The sequence below is a fragment of the Filicampus tigris genome, chromosome 19 (assembly GCF_054856515.1).
Source record: "Filicampus tigris isolate MCC_2025a chromosome 19, RoL_Ftig_1.0, whole genome shotgun sequence".
In the NCBI taxonomy this organism is placed as follows: domain Eukaryota; kingdom Metazoa; phylum Chordata; class Actinopteri; order Syngnathiformes; family Syngnathidae; genus Filicampus; species Filicampus tigris.
The window spans coordinates 1,392,355-1,411,472 of record NC_141235.1 but is presented as its reverse complement, the minus strand read 5'-3'; the positions used below and the strand labels follow the sequence as shown (position 1 = coordinate 1,411,472).

Genomic DNA, 19,118 nt, shown 5'->3' with positions numbered 1-19,118 from the left:
TTATTACCAGTGACATCAATTCCAAAGCAAAGACTGTGTTCAGCATCAACATCCCCTGCAGCTGTTTGTGCGACAGCGTCCTCCAACCCTGCTTTGACCCTCCACTGCCATTCAAATATCAAATCCCACAAACAGAAACGGATTCAACGCGAGCGGGGAGGAGAAAAAGGGGCTTATCCGCAAACTTGTGCATTGTTAAAGATGAGCACCCGACGCGACAAATCCACGAAAAAGGGAAAGGACGCAAGTGTACGACAACAAGATCCGTTTGTTTACATCTGAAATCTCGCCTGGCTTTTCATGGCGAGCTGCGAGCGCTTAGACTTTGGTGTCACTGATGGGGCTGCTGCAAGCATGAAAAGAGTCAATCTGCTTTGGCTCCTCAGCTGAATTAGAACAAGTGAGGCGGGAGTGCGGGGGGTACGTGGTTTTTTTTTTGGTTTTTTTAAAGCAGCCGACTCGTGTCGGTTTGTCATGTCCGCCTCTGTTTGACGACGACCGAGGTCAGAACAACGAGAGGCCTTCATGACGGATTACAACAATGTGAGTGTGTAATGGTGCAGGGACGACGTCTCAGCTTTCAAAAAAAGAAGACATTCAAAACTTTCCGTTTTTCGGTCAAGCCTCCGCAACCTTGACTCGTCCCCGACCGCTAATTAAAGAAAATGCCTCTGAATATTCATTCATGCATTCAACGATAGACGAGCACAAAATACTGCACCAACATCTCAAGAACGCGGCTTTGAGAGCCAGGACTAATAGCACGGGAACCTCAAGAAAAAAAAAGGGAAAAAAAACTGGACGTACGGAGGCCAGCTCAAAGTCAGTATCATTTACATGTCATTTTAGAGGTGAGGAAAAAAAAAAAACACCCGAAAAAGGACAAAAATATTAATTCGTTGAGATCCCGCCAAATGGCAGCTTCTTTAAGGGTTCCCTGCTCCCATCTGGGAAAAAAAAGTGTTTAAAACAAAACTAAGCAAAGTTGGAAATTGCAAAGACTTTTTGCGCTTTCACACTGCTACATGGCATCCTGTACGCAGATATCGCATTTTCTCAAATAGCTTTGGCCAGGTGCGTCATACACATAAGTAAAATAAACGCCTCCCTCAAATAAGCACCTCCCTTTCCCCAAAGGGGGAAAATAATTATCTGGAACTCAGCAAAGTAGCATACTGTAGCAACGCTTTGCGCTTTCAAAGATCTTGTAGTTCCTCAAAAAGTTTGGAAGAGGTGTATCATCCACACCGGAAAAATAAACGCCTTCCTCATACATACTGTTTTACAGAGCAGCGACACAACAGAAAAATGCCATCATTTACAGGCAGCATAAAAGAAAAAGAAAATTCATTAGCTCCTTGACAGAGCAACGAGCGACATCATGACACAAAGTGTGGCACTTTTCCTCAATCCCATCGCAAGCTACGTTCACCAGGGTCCAGTTTATAGTTAAATGATTTCGTTAGCAACCATTTGCGCAAGAGGGGCCGGGGGTGGGTGTTTTGGGGGGGGGGTATTCATTAAACACAGATTGCGTGATGTTGGGCCCGTTTGAAAGTTGAAGTTATTTCGAGAAGGTCACAAATGAAACTGATAGAGCGGAATAAAGAAAAGAATACAAAGAAAGTTGGGAGGTGGGGGGCGGGGGGATCTGCGCCAACATTCTATTCACCTCATCCATCTATCTGGCAAATAAAGTGCTCCGCATTTCAAGGTTGGGCTTTGGAAAGGCATTAATTACCTCCCTGGGCGGCTTTTTTATTTCCAAATGAAAAGGCACAGTCAGAGATCCCACTTGACCGTGACTGAAACGCTAAACAACAGAAGTGAGCAAAGGGATAGGTGAGCGTCATGACGCACAGAATGCGACTGAGGCCTCATTGAAGTGAAGTAGCCACCTAAGTGGGGGTGGCGACGGCCAACGCCGGCCAACGCCGGCCATCTTCGACGGAACAACGTGACCAAGACAACGCGCGCGGCGATAATGGCGGCGGATTGAAAAGAAGTGTCCGGATGAAATGCTATCAGGCTCACAAAGAGAGAAAGAGACTTTGGCTGCCGTCCCGACTGGATGTGATCAATGAAATCGCCTGACTCTTTGTGAGAGGGAAAATAGCGTCCCGCTCCTCAGGCCGACGCCACCTTGACCATCGGCGGCCTCGATTTCCCACTTTAGAGGTATCCGTCAATAGGATTCCTCACAGCTTTCTGTTTAACGCCTGCCAATGAACCTTCAACAAAGTCAACAATGCACAAATATGAAAAGAAAACTCTTTACCATGTGTTATTTAAAAAGGTATACATTGTTTTTTGGGGGGGCCACTAGGGGACAATGACCCCCAAATTCTAGCATGGAAACCTGCGATGGAAAAAATATCATTAAGTACAGTACGGCGATAACTCGACTTTAGAGTGAGCTTCGGACACGACAGCAAACTTAACAACATCCGGCCGCAATCAGTTCACGTGGTTATGTGAAGGTCTTTTGCCAACTTTCTTCAATTTAAAACAGACTTCTCAAGCATAGAATGTTAAAGATATTTACAACAATGAAGCAGATGTGGATAAAGGACAGGCGGCGATCAAGGGCGCGAACATCTTTTTGCATTTGAAGGCGTCGGAAACGGATTCATGGGGTTGACCATTCTTTCAATGGGGGATGTTGATTTGAGATGCGAGCACGGTCAGGGAAGAAATCAAACCCTTCAGTCAAGGGTACCTCTGCACATGATTTGTTTTGACCAAATGAAATGATCAATTTGGCCATCGGATAGAAGTGCAGAAATAAATGACGGCAGGATTAAAGTGTCTCCCGCCCGCAAGGACATTCACGTCAGATTATTTTCATATCCGTTTTACAAAGAGGGGAGATCAAGCAAAGCAATAAGAGGACGCATTTTATGATCAGAGATCAAAAAACGGGCAGAGTCATTTGGTAAATGGAGCCCAATATTGTCCTTGTCATGAACCTTCCACAGGGCGGGAAGATTCTTGGAGCAATGTCGCCATCGGCTGGCAAAAAAGAGGAACCAGCAGGCAAAAGAGCAAAATAATGAAAAGCGTTGCAAGAAATGCTTTTTGATGACTAGTTTATGTTGAACACAGCACGGTATGAGCACAATTGATTGAAATGAAATGCAATTACATTTTAAGAAAGTCAATCTTTGTTCTGAAACACTTTTCCACGTTAAGATGTTGGCCTCCACACCAAACTCAAACAAATGAAATAAAGCTAATTATTACATTGAACTAAATATTACTATATTGCAGTTTTTCCTTAGTAGGGCGGTGGGTTACCTAAATGTTATTAATCATATCAAATTATATATACATAAGATTAAAGTAAAATACAAAATCCATCTATTTTCTAAACCACTTGCTCCCATTAGGGTGATGAATTAAAATAATTAAATGAAATAATGAAATCAATTAAATTCATTTTTGTTTATTTCATTTAACTTAAAATTCAATTCAAATGATTGATTATCACCCATTTTTTTCTTTGTGTCTCTGATGAAAGGTAAAAACATTTCATAATATAAACATATTTTTAAAAAATAATTACATGTAATTAGTATCGTACAGTAAATTGCATTTTATCACAAGAATATCATCATATTTATCTGCATTATTGTTTTAATCAGAATTTTGTTTTCCAAAAAAAGCAACGATATAAGCATTCTTGTCATTATTATCATCCTCATTATTAATGAAGAATAGTTAATGGCTGACATCCCATCATGTTTAGACGTCAAAAGCTATCCCGTTAATAACACCTGATCATTTTAAAAGCAAAAACAAAGGAAAAAAAAAAATGGAGTGTTGTTGCCGAGCCGCAGCAGACATGTGCGGACCCCCGCCGTCCCCGCTGGGAAACGGCGACAAGCTCCTTTGAACACGGCGGGCTCTGTTTACCCGATAAATTTGATGAGATTAAGCCGACGTTGGGCCTCCTCTTTGCGTGATCAAAGCGCCGGTTGAGAGGCGCCGGTTTTCTCTGCCTCCACCCGCAAAGCGCATCCGTTCGGGGCTGCTTTTCATGACACCCCTTACGTCAGTCAGCCATTCTCAAAGTCTGCTATGCCGGCTCCCTCTAACGGTAGGCCAATGAAGCACTGTCTAAAGACACTTCACCTGTATTTATTTCACTTTTTACTACATTGTGCAAGTGACTATTGAAGTAAAAAAACAACTATTTAGTAGGACAGCAACAATTTTCCTGTTCATTAAAACATAACGTTTTGGATGAACTCTCTTTTAAGCGATGAATGTTAGCATTACCGTTGATTGCGTTTCCAGAATAAAGTTGTTGCCGTCATTAGAATTGAGTAGGATTTTGTACTAAACATACATTTTTTGTAGGTATTTTCAGGCCTCCAAATGATAGCGAGAATGTTTTGGGGGGATCGTGGCAACGTTCAAATTTAAAAATGGCCCCATTTCAATGAAATGGTAACTAATTAGAGTTTTCCCATGAAGTGAGGTCAAGGGGAAGTCCCTTTGGAAAAGTTTCTGTCACTTACAAAATCCTTCTCCAGCTTGTCCACCTCCTGCTTGTAGCTCTTCAGGCGGCTGTTGTACATGGCTCGGCTCTGGACAGGGATCTCCCGCACCTCCAGGTCCATCTGCTCCAACTGACAAAACACACCCAAAGTCGATACGGCGCTTTCACAGTCAACTCCGCAGTTCGCTTTCACAGTCATTTCAAGCCCAACTCAAGTCGAGCGAAGGCTCGCTCTGACCTCACAAGTTGGCCCGCAACACAAAGCAGAACAAAAGAAAGACTGTGAAAAACAATCAAATCACCTTACACCGCCCTCTGCTGTCGACGGAACTTGACACCAAAGTGCGCTCGGGCTCACATTGCGAACGTCTCGTGACCGGATCCAGAAAACGGGTGAGCTTCGACGTCCGCAATGCGAGCCCGAGGGCACTTCCAAGTCGATTTCAGTTGACAGCGGAGGGCACGATGGGACAAGATGGCCGCCGCCTCAAATGGATGGAAACGGGTGGAGTACTTCTTATTCCACTAGCGGAGTATGAATCGGAATATCATGTTTCCACTAGTGGGGCCACATAAAGCATGACATGGCTAAAGAAATATTTGCCTGGAGTTCTCCTCTAAGAGGGAGACCTACCATTTTTTTTACATTGCTGGTTTATTGTCGTAATTATAAACTTGGCAAATTCCCTGAATTTTTGTAACCCTTCTCGTACGTCAAGGAAGCGGCAGTGCACATCTGTGTAGTCGTCGGTATGATTTCATTTACATGTGGAATGGCACAAACAAGACAGCTCTGAAAATAGTCAACTTCAGCAAATGACAAAACGTGGCGTGCTGTTAATTAAGCGCATTCCCGTGTAGATGGCAAAGCGCCGTCACTCATCTCGCCATCATGAAAGTTGTGACAAAGGAAAACGTCGTCAAAAACCCATGTAGATGAGGTGCAAGCGCATTTGATGCCTGGCTAAGGCGCCTGTTTTGACTAATCACCGTGACATAACGAGACAATTTGTCTGCTGTCGGGCTCGTTCGCATGAGGACGCCCGCTCGGAGAGAACGGCTTGAAATGTGTCACGCTGGGTGTCACTTACAAAAAACAAAAAACAAGGACATTAGCGGGCCAGTAATCACGCAAAAGTGGGGAGCCTCCTCGACGTTTGACGCTCCCGCCCAGTTCGTTATTTCCGAAGTGGAAATGAGCCATCAAAGACATACCAACTCTCTGACTTCTTCAAGCTGTTTGTCGACATTTAGAACCAGCTGCGTCTTCTCCTCTGAAAGGGAAGAAGAAGAGAACACATATTGATCAGGAGGCGCTTCGTGACAACAGCCCCCGCAAAAGGTGCCAATGGTGCTGGCGGGTGGGGGCGGAGAAGAGCAAAAAAAATGCTAACACGAGGACACATTTGAAGCTATATTTACACGTTGCCGGCGCGTTTGCGTGACGCCTGGTAGTTATTGGCGTGCGCGGGAGAGGCCTTTGTTGCCTCGACGGGGAAGCGACGTCGTGTCAGCTCGGCTCGAGAGTCGGCAAAGCGGCGCGCCTCCTCTCGCCCCCTCGCGGCTCATTTTCAACATGGAAGACTTTTGGACTACTTGTGCATTCATTTGGCCAGTGATATTCATTTCAATAAACGCATCATATTGCGCTGCTTTAATTGATGACATTTTTACATTCCTGATTTTTTTCCGAAATCAATTTCTAGTTTGATTTGATTTCTGATTCAATTACCAATTCGATTTCTGATCCAAATCTGTCATCCTACACTTGATGTGGATCGATCCGTAATTTGAGTTTGACATTTGCCTAGTATTCAATTTCAATTCCAGACTCAATTTTTGATTGAATTCAATTCCAACTCAAATCCAATTTCCCATTGTCTTCCAGATTTTATTTCTGACTCATTCCCATTGTCTTCCAGGTTTTATTTCTGACTCAATCTCAGATTCAATTTCCAATTGAATTTCCAACTCGAATCTCCCTGTCTGTCTGTTTTCCTGCACTTGGTATAGAATCGATGGATTCAGGACAGCCAATTTCAAGATGAAATGCTGTACTGTTGAGCGCAGGGGTACCCGGCATGTCGTGAATGCCGAGAAAGTTGCCGTGCTCACGAAATACGACGTCATGACTCAAGTAGACATGCTGAAAGCGAGGACCAGCTGACCAATCTTGCTCACATTCTGAAGAAGCGTTCATGTTCTGAACTGCTATTTATACAAATTGAGAAGCTTGGATTAGTTGTACAGTACTATTTTTGAATACTTGAACCCCTTTGTTTGAGGAATACTTCATACAGCCAATACACACCCAACTCCATCTCCAGCAGCCCCCCACAGGTTGAGTTTGAGACCCCTGATCTAGGGGCATTACTAAATAACTTCCATAAAATAAACAAATATATAAAGAAATTTAGGCAAAGAATGCATTGAGATGCTTAGTTTGCCGCATGAAAAAAAAGTATTTATTTCATTAGATCAATGACCTTGTTTCTTTAGGCGCTTGTTAAATATCACAATAATATTGATATTGCAATATTCATTACCCCTAGTTTAGAGGTTGATTTATTTCAAGCTATTCATTTATGTATTGAATGGCTTTTTCTATTATTTATATTTATTCCTAGGGGTATTCTAATCGGGGTTAATTGCTGGCAATTTCGATACCAATCTTCCATGGGTGAGATCGGCCGAGACTGATTCCGATCACATGGAGTCAATGCACATTTTTCCATTGTAGAGCTGCTTATGAACGATTTATTTTCATAATAGATTCATTTTTTTTTTTTTTTTTTTTTTTTACAAATAATTGGTGAATCAGATTAAAGAAAAATTATATCTTTATTTCCATCCCTTTATTATAGAAAAATATTTAAAATTGACAGTGCAGAATGTACATCGGCCGATCACGATCAGTGACCTTTCGATCGGAACATCGATATTGATTACACCAAACGATTTGTTTTTTTCAAACACCATTCCCTCTCACTTATCTTTCATGTTAAAATTTACTGTTGTATCATTTTTATATCATCGTTATTTATAGTTAACCTAGCATTATTATTGGGAGTTGGAGATAATTCTCTTAAGAGTTTAGAAGTTGATTTGACTGAATATAATACATTGATATAACCTATTGAATCTTATTATAATTGACTTTCAATGTGTGACTCTCGATGTTTGTCATTTTAACACATTAAGACGTACGACTAAAGATGTAAACAGAAAGGATAAGGATTAGGTCAGAAGTAAGATTCCTTTGCGAGTCAGGGGAAATGAGTAATAAAGAGAGCGACTTGATTTTAAGACCAGAATGCCTACGACGTCTATTCCCGTTTGGAAATGACGCTTATTTGATTAGAAACACTCACAAGTTGCGGTCATAATTAGCTAGCCTCCCCTCGTCAACCGACGGCCATTCGTGCACTCACTCGCCTACCTCCACCCAGCTTGGGAATTCTGCCGATTTTGTTGGTAATTTCCGCCGTAACGGTTCCAAAGTCCTGCTCGTAAGCTTCGAAGTCTGAAGACATTTTGTCGTGTGCGTTTAAATGGAAGTTATTTTCAAGCTCACAAGAATAAAAACAGCGGCTCTCAGGTATCCCTTCCTTGTGTTGATGTCAAAGATGTCCGGCAAAGAACTAACTCGGTTTGCTTCTTATTCTGTTTTTTTTTCTTTTTGTTTTGTGACACTATAAATCGTTAATGTGATGATTATTGTCAATTAATTGTAATAAAATTCTACTGACTTGTAATATCAAAATGTAATAATTACGTTCTAACATAGGAGAGCAACTTAGAAAAATGTCCGGAACATACTACACGAGAAATGTTCCGGCTGCTACACAGACGAAGTGTCAAGAAACAAGGAAGTAGTCGTGCTGGCCATTTAAAGTGACCGCTTTTTCATTACCATTCAAACCCAAATATAAGCACAAACGGTGATTTCTAAATCCGTAAGTAACATTTCCATCTGCTGAATGTGTTGACTGTCGTAAATTCATTTTGGACGCTTGTCTTGAGCTGCTTGCTGACGAGCTAGCCGACTAGCACGTCTCGGTGACAATGTGACGTAAAACACAGGCTAAATAGACACCCAAAAAAATCGTTATTCTTCCATGTAATGTGTTTGCTTGCTTTGTTTTTCTTGGCCCCGAGTGGTCCGTTAACCCAAAAGGTTATATCAATTTCAAACGAATTCTCTCTGCCTACAAGAGGCTTGTGGAAAGCAATTTTCAACTTGGATATGTCGTTTGTCATTTGAGATCCAGACCATTCATCGATGTAACAAGCTCGTGTTTTTAGTCGCTAAATGACATTCTTACTGTTTCTTTCTTCCAAGATGGGGACCTGGAGTACGTCCCAAGTGTAGCATACTCCTGAGAGCACCAGTAGAGGATGCTGCTCACTCACAAGAAAAACAACAAAGGCACACAGGATGTCCTGCTGAGCCCACATCAGTCCCGTTACTGGCTCACCGGAAGCAGAAGCGTCAAAATATGTGCACCGTCCTCACCGCTGACTTTGCTAGATAACACAAAGTAACCCGTCGGACCCTTGCGTTTCACCTCATCATGAACTTGGTGGCGTGGGCCAACTTCCACGAGGTGCGCCGATTGTGCCACTGGGGGCCGATCATCGCTCTGTCGGTCATCGCCGTGTGCTCCACCGTGGCCGTGCTGGATTCCATCATCTGGTACTGGCCTCTGGACACGGCCGGCGGCAGCATCAACTTCATCATGCTCCTCAACTGGACCGTCCTCATCCTCTACAACTACTTCAACGCCATGTTCGTCGGGCCGGGCTACATCCCTCTCGCTTGGAAGCCGGTGAGTAAGCGCTCTCTGTGGGGATCGTGAGCTGAGAGATAGGTGTAGATCATTTGTGTCCACCTCCGCCCCCAAACAGGAGAATCAAGAGGACACGCAGTACTTGCAGTATTGCATAATGTGCCAAGGGTTCAAGGCCCCGAGGTCCCACCATTGCCGCAAGTGTAACAGGTACAAGTCACATGCCGCGCTGCTTGTGTGTTTTTTTTTGTTCACTCAAATTTTCAACTTCAGTACATTTCTGGATTTATCGGCATGTGTTCAATCGTCCCAGGTGCGTGATGAAGATGGACCACCACTGCCCCTGGATCAACAACTGCTGCGGCCACCAGAACCACGCCTACTTCACCAGCTTCCTGCTGCTGGCCCCGCTGGGCTGCGCGCACGCCGCCGCCATCTTTGTCATGACCATGTACACGCAGCTCTATGAGAGGGTCAGCGCACCGCCCTGACTCCTCCTCCTTTTCACACCATAGAGTGAAACGTCACAGTGGACGCCCTCGTAGAAATGTTTCAAATTGCCGATATTGATAGTTTAAACTCTCAATATATATGACAAAATATTATCCTAAAAGAAAAATTGCATATAGGAGTCACAAGACAGCGCCAAAGCACTATTTTCCATGGCTTTGGAACCATCCTGTGGCATATTGGGCTATTTCACAATGACCACAAATGCAGTGAATTGGCCAATTTTTCACTAAATAGCGCAGGCGAGGTTCAAGTTATATTTCTTTCTATTGAGCATTCTTAAAAGATGAGTGACTGTCGCCTTTCCTGCAGATCTCCTTCGGCTGGAGCACGGTGAAGATCGACATGAGCGCCGTTCGTCAGAGCCAGCCTCTCATGCCTTTCAGCGTCGCCGCCTTCGCCGCCACACTCTTCGCTTTGGGCCTGGCGCTCGGCACCACCATCGCCGTCGGCATGCTCTTCGTCATCCAGGTGCGTTGGAATGCGCGCATTTGCGCAGCTCCAGTCGGACTTTTGAAATGAATTGTTTGTCGTTGGTTACACGAGTGAGTGGTTCCCAACCATTTGGTGACATTTTAGCTTAATTTAGCTAAATAATATGTAAACATACAATTTTTTTTTTAATTTTCAGATGAAAGTCATCCTCCGAAACAAAACCTCAATAGAGTCCTGGATCGAGGAAAAGGTGACAATGATTGTTGTTTTATTATTTGTGCTTCTTTTTTTTTTTCATGGCCAATTTTGACCATTTTTATGGCGGATGCCATTGCCAAGATATTATATTCATCATATTCAAAATGACTTGAGTATGTCATTGATGCATCAGCAAAGGCTGCAAGAATACTCCCATGCATGTGAGTTTGTTCTTTTTAGTAAATTTTCAAAAATCTCATAACATTTCCCACATTGTCATTGTGTATTTTTGTACAGTTTTCGACACGCTCCTCAATTCCAGCAGTTTCTTTAAAATGCCACTAGATGACAATGTTGCTCCTCAAGCATCTTCCTGCTCATCATCTTCACTGTAATATGTCCTGATCTTGGAACTGACATTGAATCGCTTTGTATTTCATTGTTTCCGTCATAGTTTTACTTTACTTGAGTTTTCTTGCTTGGCTGGTACTCATTTTTAAATGATGAACTCATTTTTTCTCAAACATTGCCTGAAATGTGACTAAAGGTTTGCAGCCAGCATCACTGAAGAGATTTTGTTAGATTTGAGCGCTTCCGCTCTGTTAGTTTCCACCCTTTGGGACTAATAAAAGACTCGTCTTCTCTCCCGGCCGCGCAGGCCAAAGACCGAATACAGCACTACCAAACCGAGGAGGAGTTCATCTTCCCGTACGACCTGGGCAGCCGCTGGCTCAACTTGAAGGAGGTCTTCACGTGGTCGGGGGCGCCCAAAGGAGATGGCATCCTGTGGCCCGTCCACCCCAAGTGTCACAAGCACACCTTAACGGTCAGCTCGCGTTCCTCTTTCATGCCGCCGCCTCACTTGATTGATGGCGTCGCTTTGAATTGCGCTTGTCCCCTTGCCACAGATCGAGCAACTCAAGCAGAAGGCCGACAAACGAGTGAGAAGTGTAAGTGCCCGGCGACAACGGTTGATGAAGCAATATTGATTGATTGATTGATTGATTGATTGATTGTGAGAATTTGATGTTGAGTTGACCAAGAAACATGCAGAGCGCCACAGTAGCATGTCTGAAAATAAGAAACAATACTTCAAATGAAATTGAATAAAACAATAATACACTTTATGGTAATAATATAGTTTATAAGTGCATTATAAATGTTTGCAAAAAAAAAAAAAAAGAATAATTTCACATTATAAAAACAATCATCTATTTTTGTAACGAACCGCCCAGCATCCCTGAGTGTTGACATTTTGGAGTCGCCGAGCTGTTTGAATAAGCAACATTTGCGGTGTGGCTCGGCCAGCAGGTCCAGTACCAAGCGGTGGAGGACTACAATGGCGCTTGCTGTCCCATGACCAAGGGCATCCAAACCTTTGCGCGGACCCCTTGCACAGAGGAGCCCAGGATACCCCTACAACGGGGGGACACCATCCTGGCCACCCGTGGCACCAAGTGAGCCTCGCTTGCTTTTGCTTCGAAGGACACATCGACACATTCACCAGTGTGAATTTTTTGATTTGCTCTCAGAGGACTAAAGCATCTCTCTCTTCTCCTTTAGATGGTGGATGTATGGAGACAAAGTGTTAAACGAGGAGCAAACCAGAGGTAAAAACGACAAGGAAATGAGTCAAGTGGTAGCAGTTAGTACCTGCATATCCGCTGTTTGCCATTTGAGAGTTGGCGCATAAAACAATAAAAAAATTCATTGATTTGGTGGGTACGCTATTGCTAGCTAATACTGTTGATGAGCCTCACGTGAAGGTGGTTTCTTTGTGTTGTTGAGTCATTTATGCAATGCAGTTGTTGATGTCATCTTGTGGTACACAATTACCAACCGCTCTTGAAGAGAGGTGTCTTTTATTTGCTGATTTTTGCTCTGGTTGGCTGCGTTTGGATCAAATGCCTAAACTATCTTTCACTTCTAGCGGGAGAGCGCATCCGCGGATGGTTTCCGCGGCGATGTGTGGAGAAGTGCCATTACGACGCCGCCGCCGATAAGAAAGCCAACTAACGCGGTCGTCCACTCTCGTACGGCGATGTCACTCCGGGTGCTGCAAAGATATTCTTGTCAACACATATTTTGATACTGACTTGACTTTGTCCGAGCATCGGCGGTGTGTTGAAGAAGGGTCTGAATTTCAACAAGGCTTTAATGTGACTACATAACTTGTTTGACTTGAATTCTGTAGTTTTTTTTTTTACACGTGCCAATGTTGTGCATTTTTTGCTAATTATGCAATGCCTCTGCTGCCCCAGCCGGCCAACCCCCACGGCCACGTCATGCAACTCTTTCTACTACTGTAGCCCAAGAAGTAGTGCTTGGTTTGGGTTTATGATGTTTTGTAACAACAAGCTGTTTGCCTCAAATTAAAACGATTTCAAAACATTCTCAGAGACTCTTTTGTATTCGGCAGTACAGTAATTATGTTGTGTTCCTTAACTTGCAACCAACATTCACGTATATTCTCTCTCCTGCCATTTTCTACTGCGCTTGTCCTTGCTTAGTGTGAGCCCATCCTAGCTGATGTGAAGAGGAGCACAGCAACTAACCAAATACATTCAAGTGGGTAGCAAAAGTACACACGCCCCGGTTCAAATGGAATGATTTTTTTGGTGATGTACCAAATCACTTCAAAAAAATCCCTCTATTAGTTAACCTCTAACCTGTATAACTTCAAAATATATATTTATATTTCAGAGAGGGGAAGTACCAAAAATAACTTGATATACTGTGATTCCACTTATAAATGGAGATGCGGCTTTGATCAGCATCAAGCAATCATGTTCAAACTCGTGTTAGTGCCTCTGATTACCCAACATAAACCTGGGCTGTTCTATTGGGCTTTTCCTGACATTTCAGTTGTCACGTCATATAAAAGAAGCCACGCACGATCAACTTCCACAGCATCGGAGGGAACTCATTGCTCAAAGGTATTCGTCAGGAGAAGGATACGAAAAGAAAAACAAAAAGGCAACAATGTCATATAGCATAAATTCTCCCAAGGATTCAAATAAATGCCAGACAGATATCAAAACAGTTTGGGCGGAATTTATTACACAGGGGGTAATTATTATTATAAGTATAAGTATTGATTGAAGAGAAGATGGTCTGGCTGCAGCAAAAAGGGCCCTTTTTTCATGAAACTTGTATTGCGACATAACGCTAAAGAACTCCATACCCCAAGCACCACTGCGGTTTTTCACCTCTAAGTCCGCTCCCCCTTCACAAGCTGCTCTGTCAAAGCGGTTGTGTTTAACCATTTGGACTGGCTCGTTGAACATTCGCTTTTCTTAAAAGTGGGGACAAAAAACGACGATAAGCAGGTATGCTCACAGGCGCACTATTTGTCAAATCACCCTTTTGTTCGTTTTGCGTGATCGTGCGTCAAGCCGACGAGGTTTCTGTGTGCACTGCGCAGCCCGACTGACAGTTGGCCCCGAGTGATGATGACACTCCTGCTAGTTTTGCTAACATCATGCTAATGTGGAGCATCCCAGCGGTGATTTGTGATTGGTGGTTTAGCGGTGATTAAAAACGGATACGCAAGTAAGGTTTGAGTGTTGCTGCGCGTCTAACAAGCTAGCTATAGCCACCTTTTAGCTTCTACACAAAAGTGAGCTAACTTGAACACAAAGTGGTGAGGCATTGGGATAATAAGCAGGGGCAAGCGCAATGTCTAATGATTAATTGCATTTATAACAGGGTGGTCCTGTTATTGTGGCTCACACACGGCCTTGTTGTTTGGGGATGACCATTGACAGTGCAGCTCAAAGGCATTCGGTTGATTTGTTTACAGGAGATCTCGGAAATATTCATTTAAAAAATGTATATTTGTACTGTTTATCCAGAAAAATATATTTTTTTCGTTTATGACCTACATATGAATACGCTTTTTTTAAAAAAATTAAATACTCTTGAAATATACAGCTTTATTTTGTATTCAACAGGAAAAAAAGATTATTATACTACCGATAAGATTATTATAAATGTAAAGGATGTGCCCATATAATCATACAACTGAAAAGCATATTGAATGGGTAAAACTACCCCAAAAATAGTTCATTATGTTTTGTCTATAGATTTTCACCAAATGCAGGTGGTCTGGAATGTGTCCCCTGCATATATTTTTGGGTCCTGTTCTCCGTTCTCCATTGCTGAGAAACACGTGTATTTACATAAAGTGCTTTGTTACACCTGGAGCTGTTGTGAAATGCTATATGAATAAAGTTGTATTTTATTAAAGTTGCTCATCTCTAGTCTTGCCTCTCCGCAGCTTTTTTTGCGGCGACAATGGCATCCGGGACCATGTCAATGTTCAGCACGGGCATCCTGGTGCTGACGTCGCCCCTCCACACCTTGCGCATCGCCCCCGTACTCCGCTCGGCCGCCCAGCTGGTGGAGAGCACTCTCTACGTGCACCTGCACCCGGGCCTCAACCTGTGCGGCGGCCAAGCGCGGCCCGTCTTCGTCCCGCCCGCCGTCGACCTGTGCTCGCTCATCGGGCGCCTGTACAGCAACGCCTCCAACGTGTGCGCGCACCTCGACGTCCGCGTCCTGCTCACCCACATCCACCCCACGTCCGGCATTGGCGGCCCCTTCCCCACGCCGCAGTCCCTGTCCCACTCCCCCGAGGTGCTCCTGACGGACTTCCCCCTGCAGGACCCGGCGCAGTCGCACCAGGTGACGCAGTGCCTGCAGGGCTACGCCGGACGCTGCTACGCGTGTCGGCCCGGCCTGCCGTCGGTGTTGCTGCGCCCGCCGCCGCCCGCGCCGCAGGAGCAGACGGAGGCCGGGGCCAAGGAGCCCCAAGAGGACTGGCAACCGTTGGAGACGTACCCCGACGTGGTGGTGGGCGGCACCTTCGACCGCCTCCACGGGGCCCACAAGACCCTGCTCAACGTGTCGTGCTTGCTCGCCACCAGACGCTTCCTCATTGGCGTGTGCGACCAGGCAATGCTGAAAAGTAGGGCATTCTTGAAATCATTGACGAAACGGTTACAAAAACATTTTTGAAGTTATTTCCCTCAGGGTCTGCCTTTTTGAGCCATGTTATGGTGGAAAATTGGCAAAAATGTTGATCAATGTACAGAAATCTCAGAGTATTAAATGTTGACAATTGTAAGTTAGTCTCTAAACGACTTATTGGTAATAGAAATAATTGTGAATTACTTTGATAATCGATTTTTCACCGTCACGTTGCATGATGGCTACCTGCCGGTGGAGAAAGCCTCAGATTACATCTCGTGAAAGCATCCTGACGTGAACTCCGATTAATCGATCAAATGTTAACGTGAGCGCAGTTTTTGGGGTTCCGACTAAATTTCTCCTTGTGGCCAACAGAAAAGGTCCTGAAAGAGCTCATCCAGCCGTACGAGGTGCGCGTGGATAAGCTCCACGAGTTCCTGCGGGACGTCAGGCCCTCGCTGCAGGTGGAGATCGTGCCCCTGGACGACCCGCTCGGGGTGTCGGTGGTGGACCCCATGCTGCGCTGCATTGTGGTCAGCGAGGAGACCCGCAAGGGGGGCGAGGCCGTCAACAGGAAACGCATTGAGAATGTAAAGTAGCTTGACATTGAAAAAAAATAATTTGATTTCATTGCTGCGTTTATAGAGATGTGTGTGCAAATGGAAATGCATCACAAATAAGACAACGCAAGAGTCAAACAAATGTACCCTTTATTAACTCAAGACTATTATCCATTTTTATGTCAAAATAAATTGGTGCCAAAGTTTAGTCTTTTACAGTCTATCTGTTGTCATTTGTGCATCAGGGCCTTCCCGCTTTGGTTCTTCACGAGATCCAGCTGCTCAAAGACGCGCATCGCTCCGAGTCGGAGGAGGAGAAGATCAGCTCGTCCAGCCTGCGCTCCCGCCTGCTGGGGACACTCCTCAGCCCACCCAAAGTAGGTCCACTCATTTAGATTTTTTTTTATCTTGTAAGAAATTGAAAAAGCTTACGTCATCGTTGTCACTTTTCCGCCACCCAGAAGTAGCCTGGCTGCGCCTGTTGTTGACACAATTTATGAAACGGTGGCAAAAAGGTCCTCGGGCTGAGCTTTGTGTGTGTTCTTCCTTTTTTCCGGTGTGAGGACACGCCCCATCTCCCTCTGCGGCCGTACGTGATCGGCCTGACGGGCGGGAGCGGCAGCGGCAAGAGCTCCGTGGCCAAGCGTCTGGAGGACTTGGGAGCCGTCCTAATCGACTGCGACAAGCTGGGCCACCAAGTCTACGAGCCGGGCACCGCCGCCTATCGCCGCGTCGTGGCGGAATTCGGATCGGGTACGCTCGGACTCCTTCCTCACACCCATCACTGGAAAACAGTCAACCCTCACGCAAGTTTTTTTTTGTAATCATTCTTAGATATCCTAAATGAAGATAAAAGCATCAACAGACGCGCCTTAGGGAAGAAAGTGTTTGGAAAAGAGGTAACAAAACATATTGATGCACATGTTGAGGTCCCGGCTGATTTGTTTCCTTTTTCAGGAAAGATTAAAAGCTCTAACGGACATCGTGTGGCCTGAAATTGCAATTCTAGTCAAGAACAGAATCGGCCAAGCCAGGGAAGAAGGTACGAAGTTTCATTTGGGACAAGCACAGAGCACACGCAACTTTTTTTTTTTTTCTTGGCAGGTAAAGATGTATGCGTGGTGGATGCCGCGGTTCTTGTGGAGGCGGGCTGGACAGACATGGTCCACGAGGTGTGGGTCACCATCATCCCCGAGGAGGAGGTGCGCTACACGTCAGACAAGCGGCGGTGACACTCACTGGCAGCTATCCAATGACACAAATGTTGTACGCGGTTTGGCCGATCACAATTCACTGGATGTGAAAAAGTTGGATTGGAAAATTATTAGGATCGGATTTGGTTTCAAATGTGTGCGACTTAGCAAGAGGTGGAATCGTCACACGTTTTTATGCGATGCTTTTTAAATTCTTCTAGTCAATTTTGAAGATTCTTTCACAAAATAAATGTTAAAAAACACTTTCAAAAATATTAAAAAGAGTTGTTTAATGTCTGATTGATTGCTTTGGCTAGTATGTTGTGTACATTTGTATTTACAAAAATAGTCATGCTTTTCACTTTGAAATATGGAATAATCGTTGCTATCCTGCTAAAGAAGGCGATTCTAAATTTTGTGATTTGTAAAAAAGAAAAAAAAACTGAAAAACTGAAAATATATTTGGTAAGTTTTGAGATTGGACTGAACAGGTGTTTTAGGATTTCAGGTGTTTTTTTTTTTGTTTTGTTTTTTACAAAAGGTATTCTAAAAATCAAGTCAACCAAAGTGAATTACATGATTTTTTTTTTTTAATGTCATTTAAAAACAATCTTTTTAAAATTAATTTTACAACATACTGTATCATCAATGTTCACTGAAAAATATGTAATTAAATTTTTGTTTTAATTGAATGAGGGGGAAAAAACAGCACAAATAATCTTGATACTGCTTGGCCAAATCTGATCCGACCAACTTCCACTACTACTGCGAGAATCAAAAATGAGTCTGATTATCTTTTTTTTTTTATCAAGGCATATTTTGTAATGAAGAGGCTTTTGTTCTCCAGGCGGTGACCCGGATAACGGAGCGGGACGGCGTGGCGGCGGACGACGCCCAGCGCCGCCTCCTCAGCCAGCTTTCCAACGCGCAGCGGCTGGAGCACGCCAACGTGGTGCTCAGCACGCTGTGGGATCCCGACGTCACTCGTAAGCAGGTGAGCCCCCCCCCCCCCCCCAAAAACGTCCTACCCACACACGTTGGGCTATTCCTCATCCGGAAACAATTGACAAGCGAAGCTTTTCCATTTGGCGCATCTCGTAAGGCTGTAACAATCAATTGTGTTTGCGTTCCAAAAGGTATTAAAAGCGTGGAATCTTCTTCAGAAGAGGATGCAACAGAGACTGACGGGCAGCACGGTAGAAAAGTAGACCGGGCTAAAGAAGAACAATCACAAATGGTACGGGCATCCAACTTCAGTGCCTCCCTAGTAGGCCCTTTCACACTAAAATGTATGCCTTTTACACGGAACCCAGCAAAGGCAGGATCGTATTACCCTGCTTTCAGATACGGTAGAAGACATCCACAAATACTTTGTTGGACTGTGACAATTGCTTCTGACACAACAGGGGCGGAGAAAATGTCGCACCTCTGATTTTTGCTCTGAAACTTGCCAGATCAACCCCCCCCCCCCCCACTTCCAGTGCCTTTTATACAGTCCAGCGCCGCGGCGTCAAACAGTGTGAAAGGGGCTATGTCAATGCTCTGATTTTTTTTAAAAACATTTTTTACTACCATAGTTTTATTATGCATAAAATGCGTGTGTCGGGGGGGTTTAGTACATTGTATTGTGAAACCTGAACTGTGCGGCGACGACAGCTTTTCAAGGTCTTCTACCCATGGGAACTCCTCCAATGGTGTATTTATGGACTGTCTGCATCGTATTTTTCAAGCCATTAAGGAGCTAATCAATTCTTTGGATTAACAAGGGACAAAAAACATTTTGACTGTAAAGTCATGCATCTATCACTGTTAATGTTATCGTTTCTGGGCGTGGCGATTTCCACAAATAAATTTTTTATTTGTTGAAGCCGTTTGAGGAATTCTTCATTTCACAGCCCTTCTGCATCAGTCGCTTTCTGCCGCCTTCCGACACAAGAAAAGCGGCGGCTTGAGAATC

General features: G+C 44.2%; 3 protein-coding genes across 9 annotated transcripts in view; 2 read left to right on the top strand and 1 right to left on the bottom strand.

The window, feature by feature from the left end:
- Positions 1 to 8,314, bottom strand: part of vti1a (vesicle transport through interaction with t-SNAREs 1A) — a 95,693-nt gene extending 87,379 nt beyond the window's left edge. The window contains exons 1-3 of one of the 3 annotated variants that reach the window (XM_086017109.1): positions 7,944 to 8,314; positions 5,720 to 5,778; positions 4,524 to 4,634 (exon numbers count right to left, since the gene is read on the bottom strand). In XM_086017109.1, the coding sequence (XP_085873235.1) occupies positions 4,524 to 4,634; positions 5,720 to 5,778; positions 7,944 to 8,037 (264 nt within the window). In that variant the 5' untranslated portion in view covers positions 8,038 to 8,314. The remainder of the gene's footprint in view (positions 1 to 4,523; positions 4,635 to 5,719; positions 5,779 to 7,943) is intronic. The other 2 variants (XM_086017106.1, XM_086017108.1) reach the window with 2 other exon arrangements.
- On the top strand, positions 8,303 to 12,830 carry zdhhc6 (zDHHC palmitoyltransferase 6). 2 transcript variants are annotated; one of them, XM_086017105.1, is made up of 11 exons: positions 8,303 to 8,460; positions 8,847 to 9,333; positions 9,413 to 9,504; positions 9,608 to 9,767; positions 10,117 to 10,275; positions 10,436 to 10,489; positions 11,096 to 11,263; positions 11,346 to 11,387; positions 11,749 to 11,894; positions 12,001 to 12,047; positions 12,368 to 12,830. In XM_086017105.1, the coding sequence occupies exons 2-11, from the start codon at positions 9,079 to 9,081 to the stop codon at positions 12,451 to 12,453; spliced, it is 1,209 nt and encodes a 402-aa protein (XP_085873231.1). In that variant the 5' UTR covers positions 8,303 to 8,460; positions 8,847 to 9,078; the 3' UTR covers positions 12,454 to 12,830. The 2 variants fall into 2 exon arrangements, with proteins under 2 accessions (XP_085873231.1, XP_085873230.1); XM_086017104.1 differs by having other exon boundaries at positions 11,746 to 11,894.
- Positions 12,831 to 13,392: 562 nt separating this feature from the next.
- On the top strand, positions 13,393 to 19,028 carry coasy (CoA synthase). Of its 4 annotated transcripts, none has more exons than XM_086016971.1 (10): positions 13,393 to 13,766; positions 14,717 to 15,406; positions 15,784 to 15,998; positions 16,214 to 16,345; positions 16,532 to 16,721; positions 16,803 to 16,867; positions 16,926 to 17,010; positions 17,073 to 17,170; positions 18,009 to 18,155; positions 18,298 to 19,028. In XM_086016971.1, the coding sequence occupies exons 2-10, from the start codon at positions 14,734 to 14,736 to the stop codon at positions 18,367 to 18,369; spliced, it is 1,677 nt and encodes a 558-aa protein (XP_085873097.1). In that variant the 5' UTR covers positions 13,393 to 13,766; positions 14,717 to 14,733; the 3' UTR covers positions 18,370 to 19,028. The 4 variants fall into 4 exon arrangements, with proteins under 4 accessions (XP_085873097.1, XP_085873098.1, XP_085873100.1 ...); XM_086016972.1 differs by lacking the exon at positions 13,393 to 13,766 and adding an exon at positions 13,847 to 13,989; XM_086016974.1 differs by lacking the exon at positions 13,393 to 13,766 and adding an exon at positions 13,985 to 14,056.
- Positions 19,029 to 19,118: the final 90 nt, after the last annotated feature.

Coding starts and splice junctions, on each gene's coding strand:
- zdhhc6 (XM_086017104.1), top strand. CDS start 9,079: ATGAACTTGGTGGCGTGGGCCAACTTCCACGAGGTGCGCCGATTGTGC. Junction 10,276..10,435: donor GCATGCTCTTCGTCATCCAG/GTGCGTTGGAAT, acceptor TTTAATTTTCAG/ATGAAAGTCATCCTCCGAAA. Junction 11,895..12,000: donor CTGGCCACCCGTGGCACCAA/GTGAGCCTCGCT, acceptor CTTCTCCTTTAG/ATGGTGGATGTATGGAGACA.
- coasy (XM_086016971.1), top strand. CDS start 14,734: ATGGCATCCGGGACCATGTCAATGTTCAGCACGGGCATCCTGGTGCTG. Junction 15,999..16,213: donor ACAGGAAACGCATTGAGAAT/GTAAAGTAGCTT, acceptor TTTGTGCATCAG/GGCCTTCCCGCTTTGGTTCT. Junction 16,868..16,925: donor AGAAAGTGTTTGGAAAAGAG/GTAACAAAACAT, acceptor TTCCTTTTTCAG/GAAAGATTAAAAGCTCTAAC.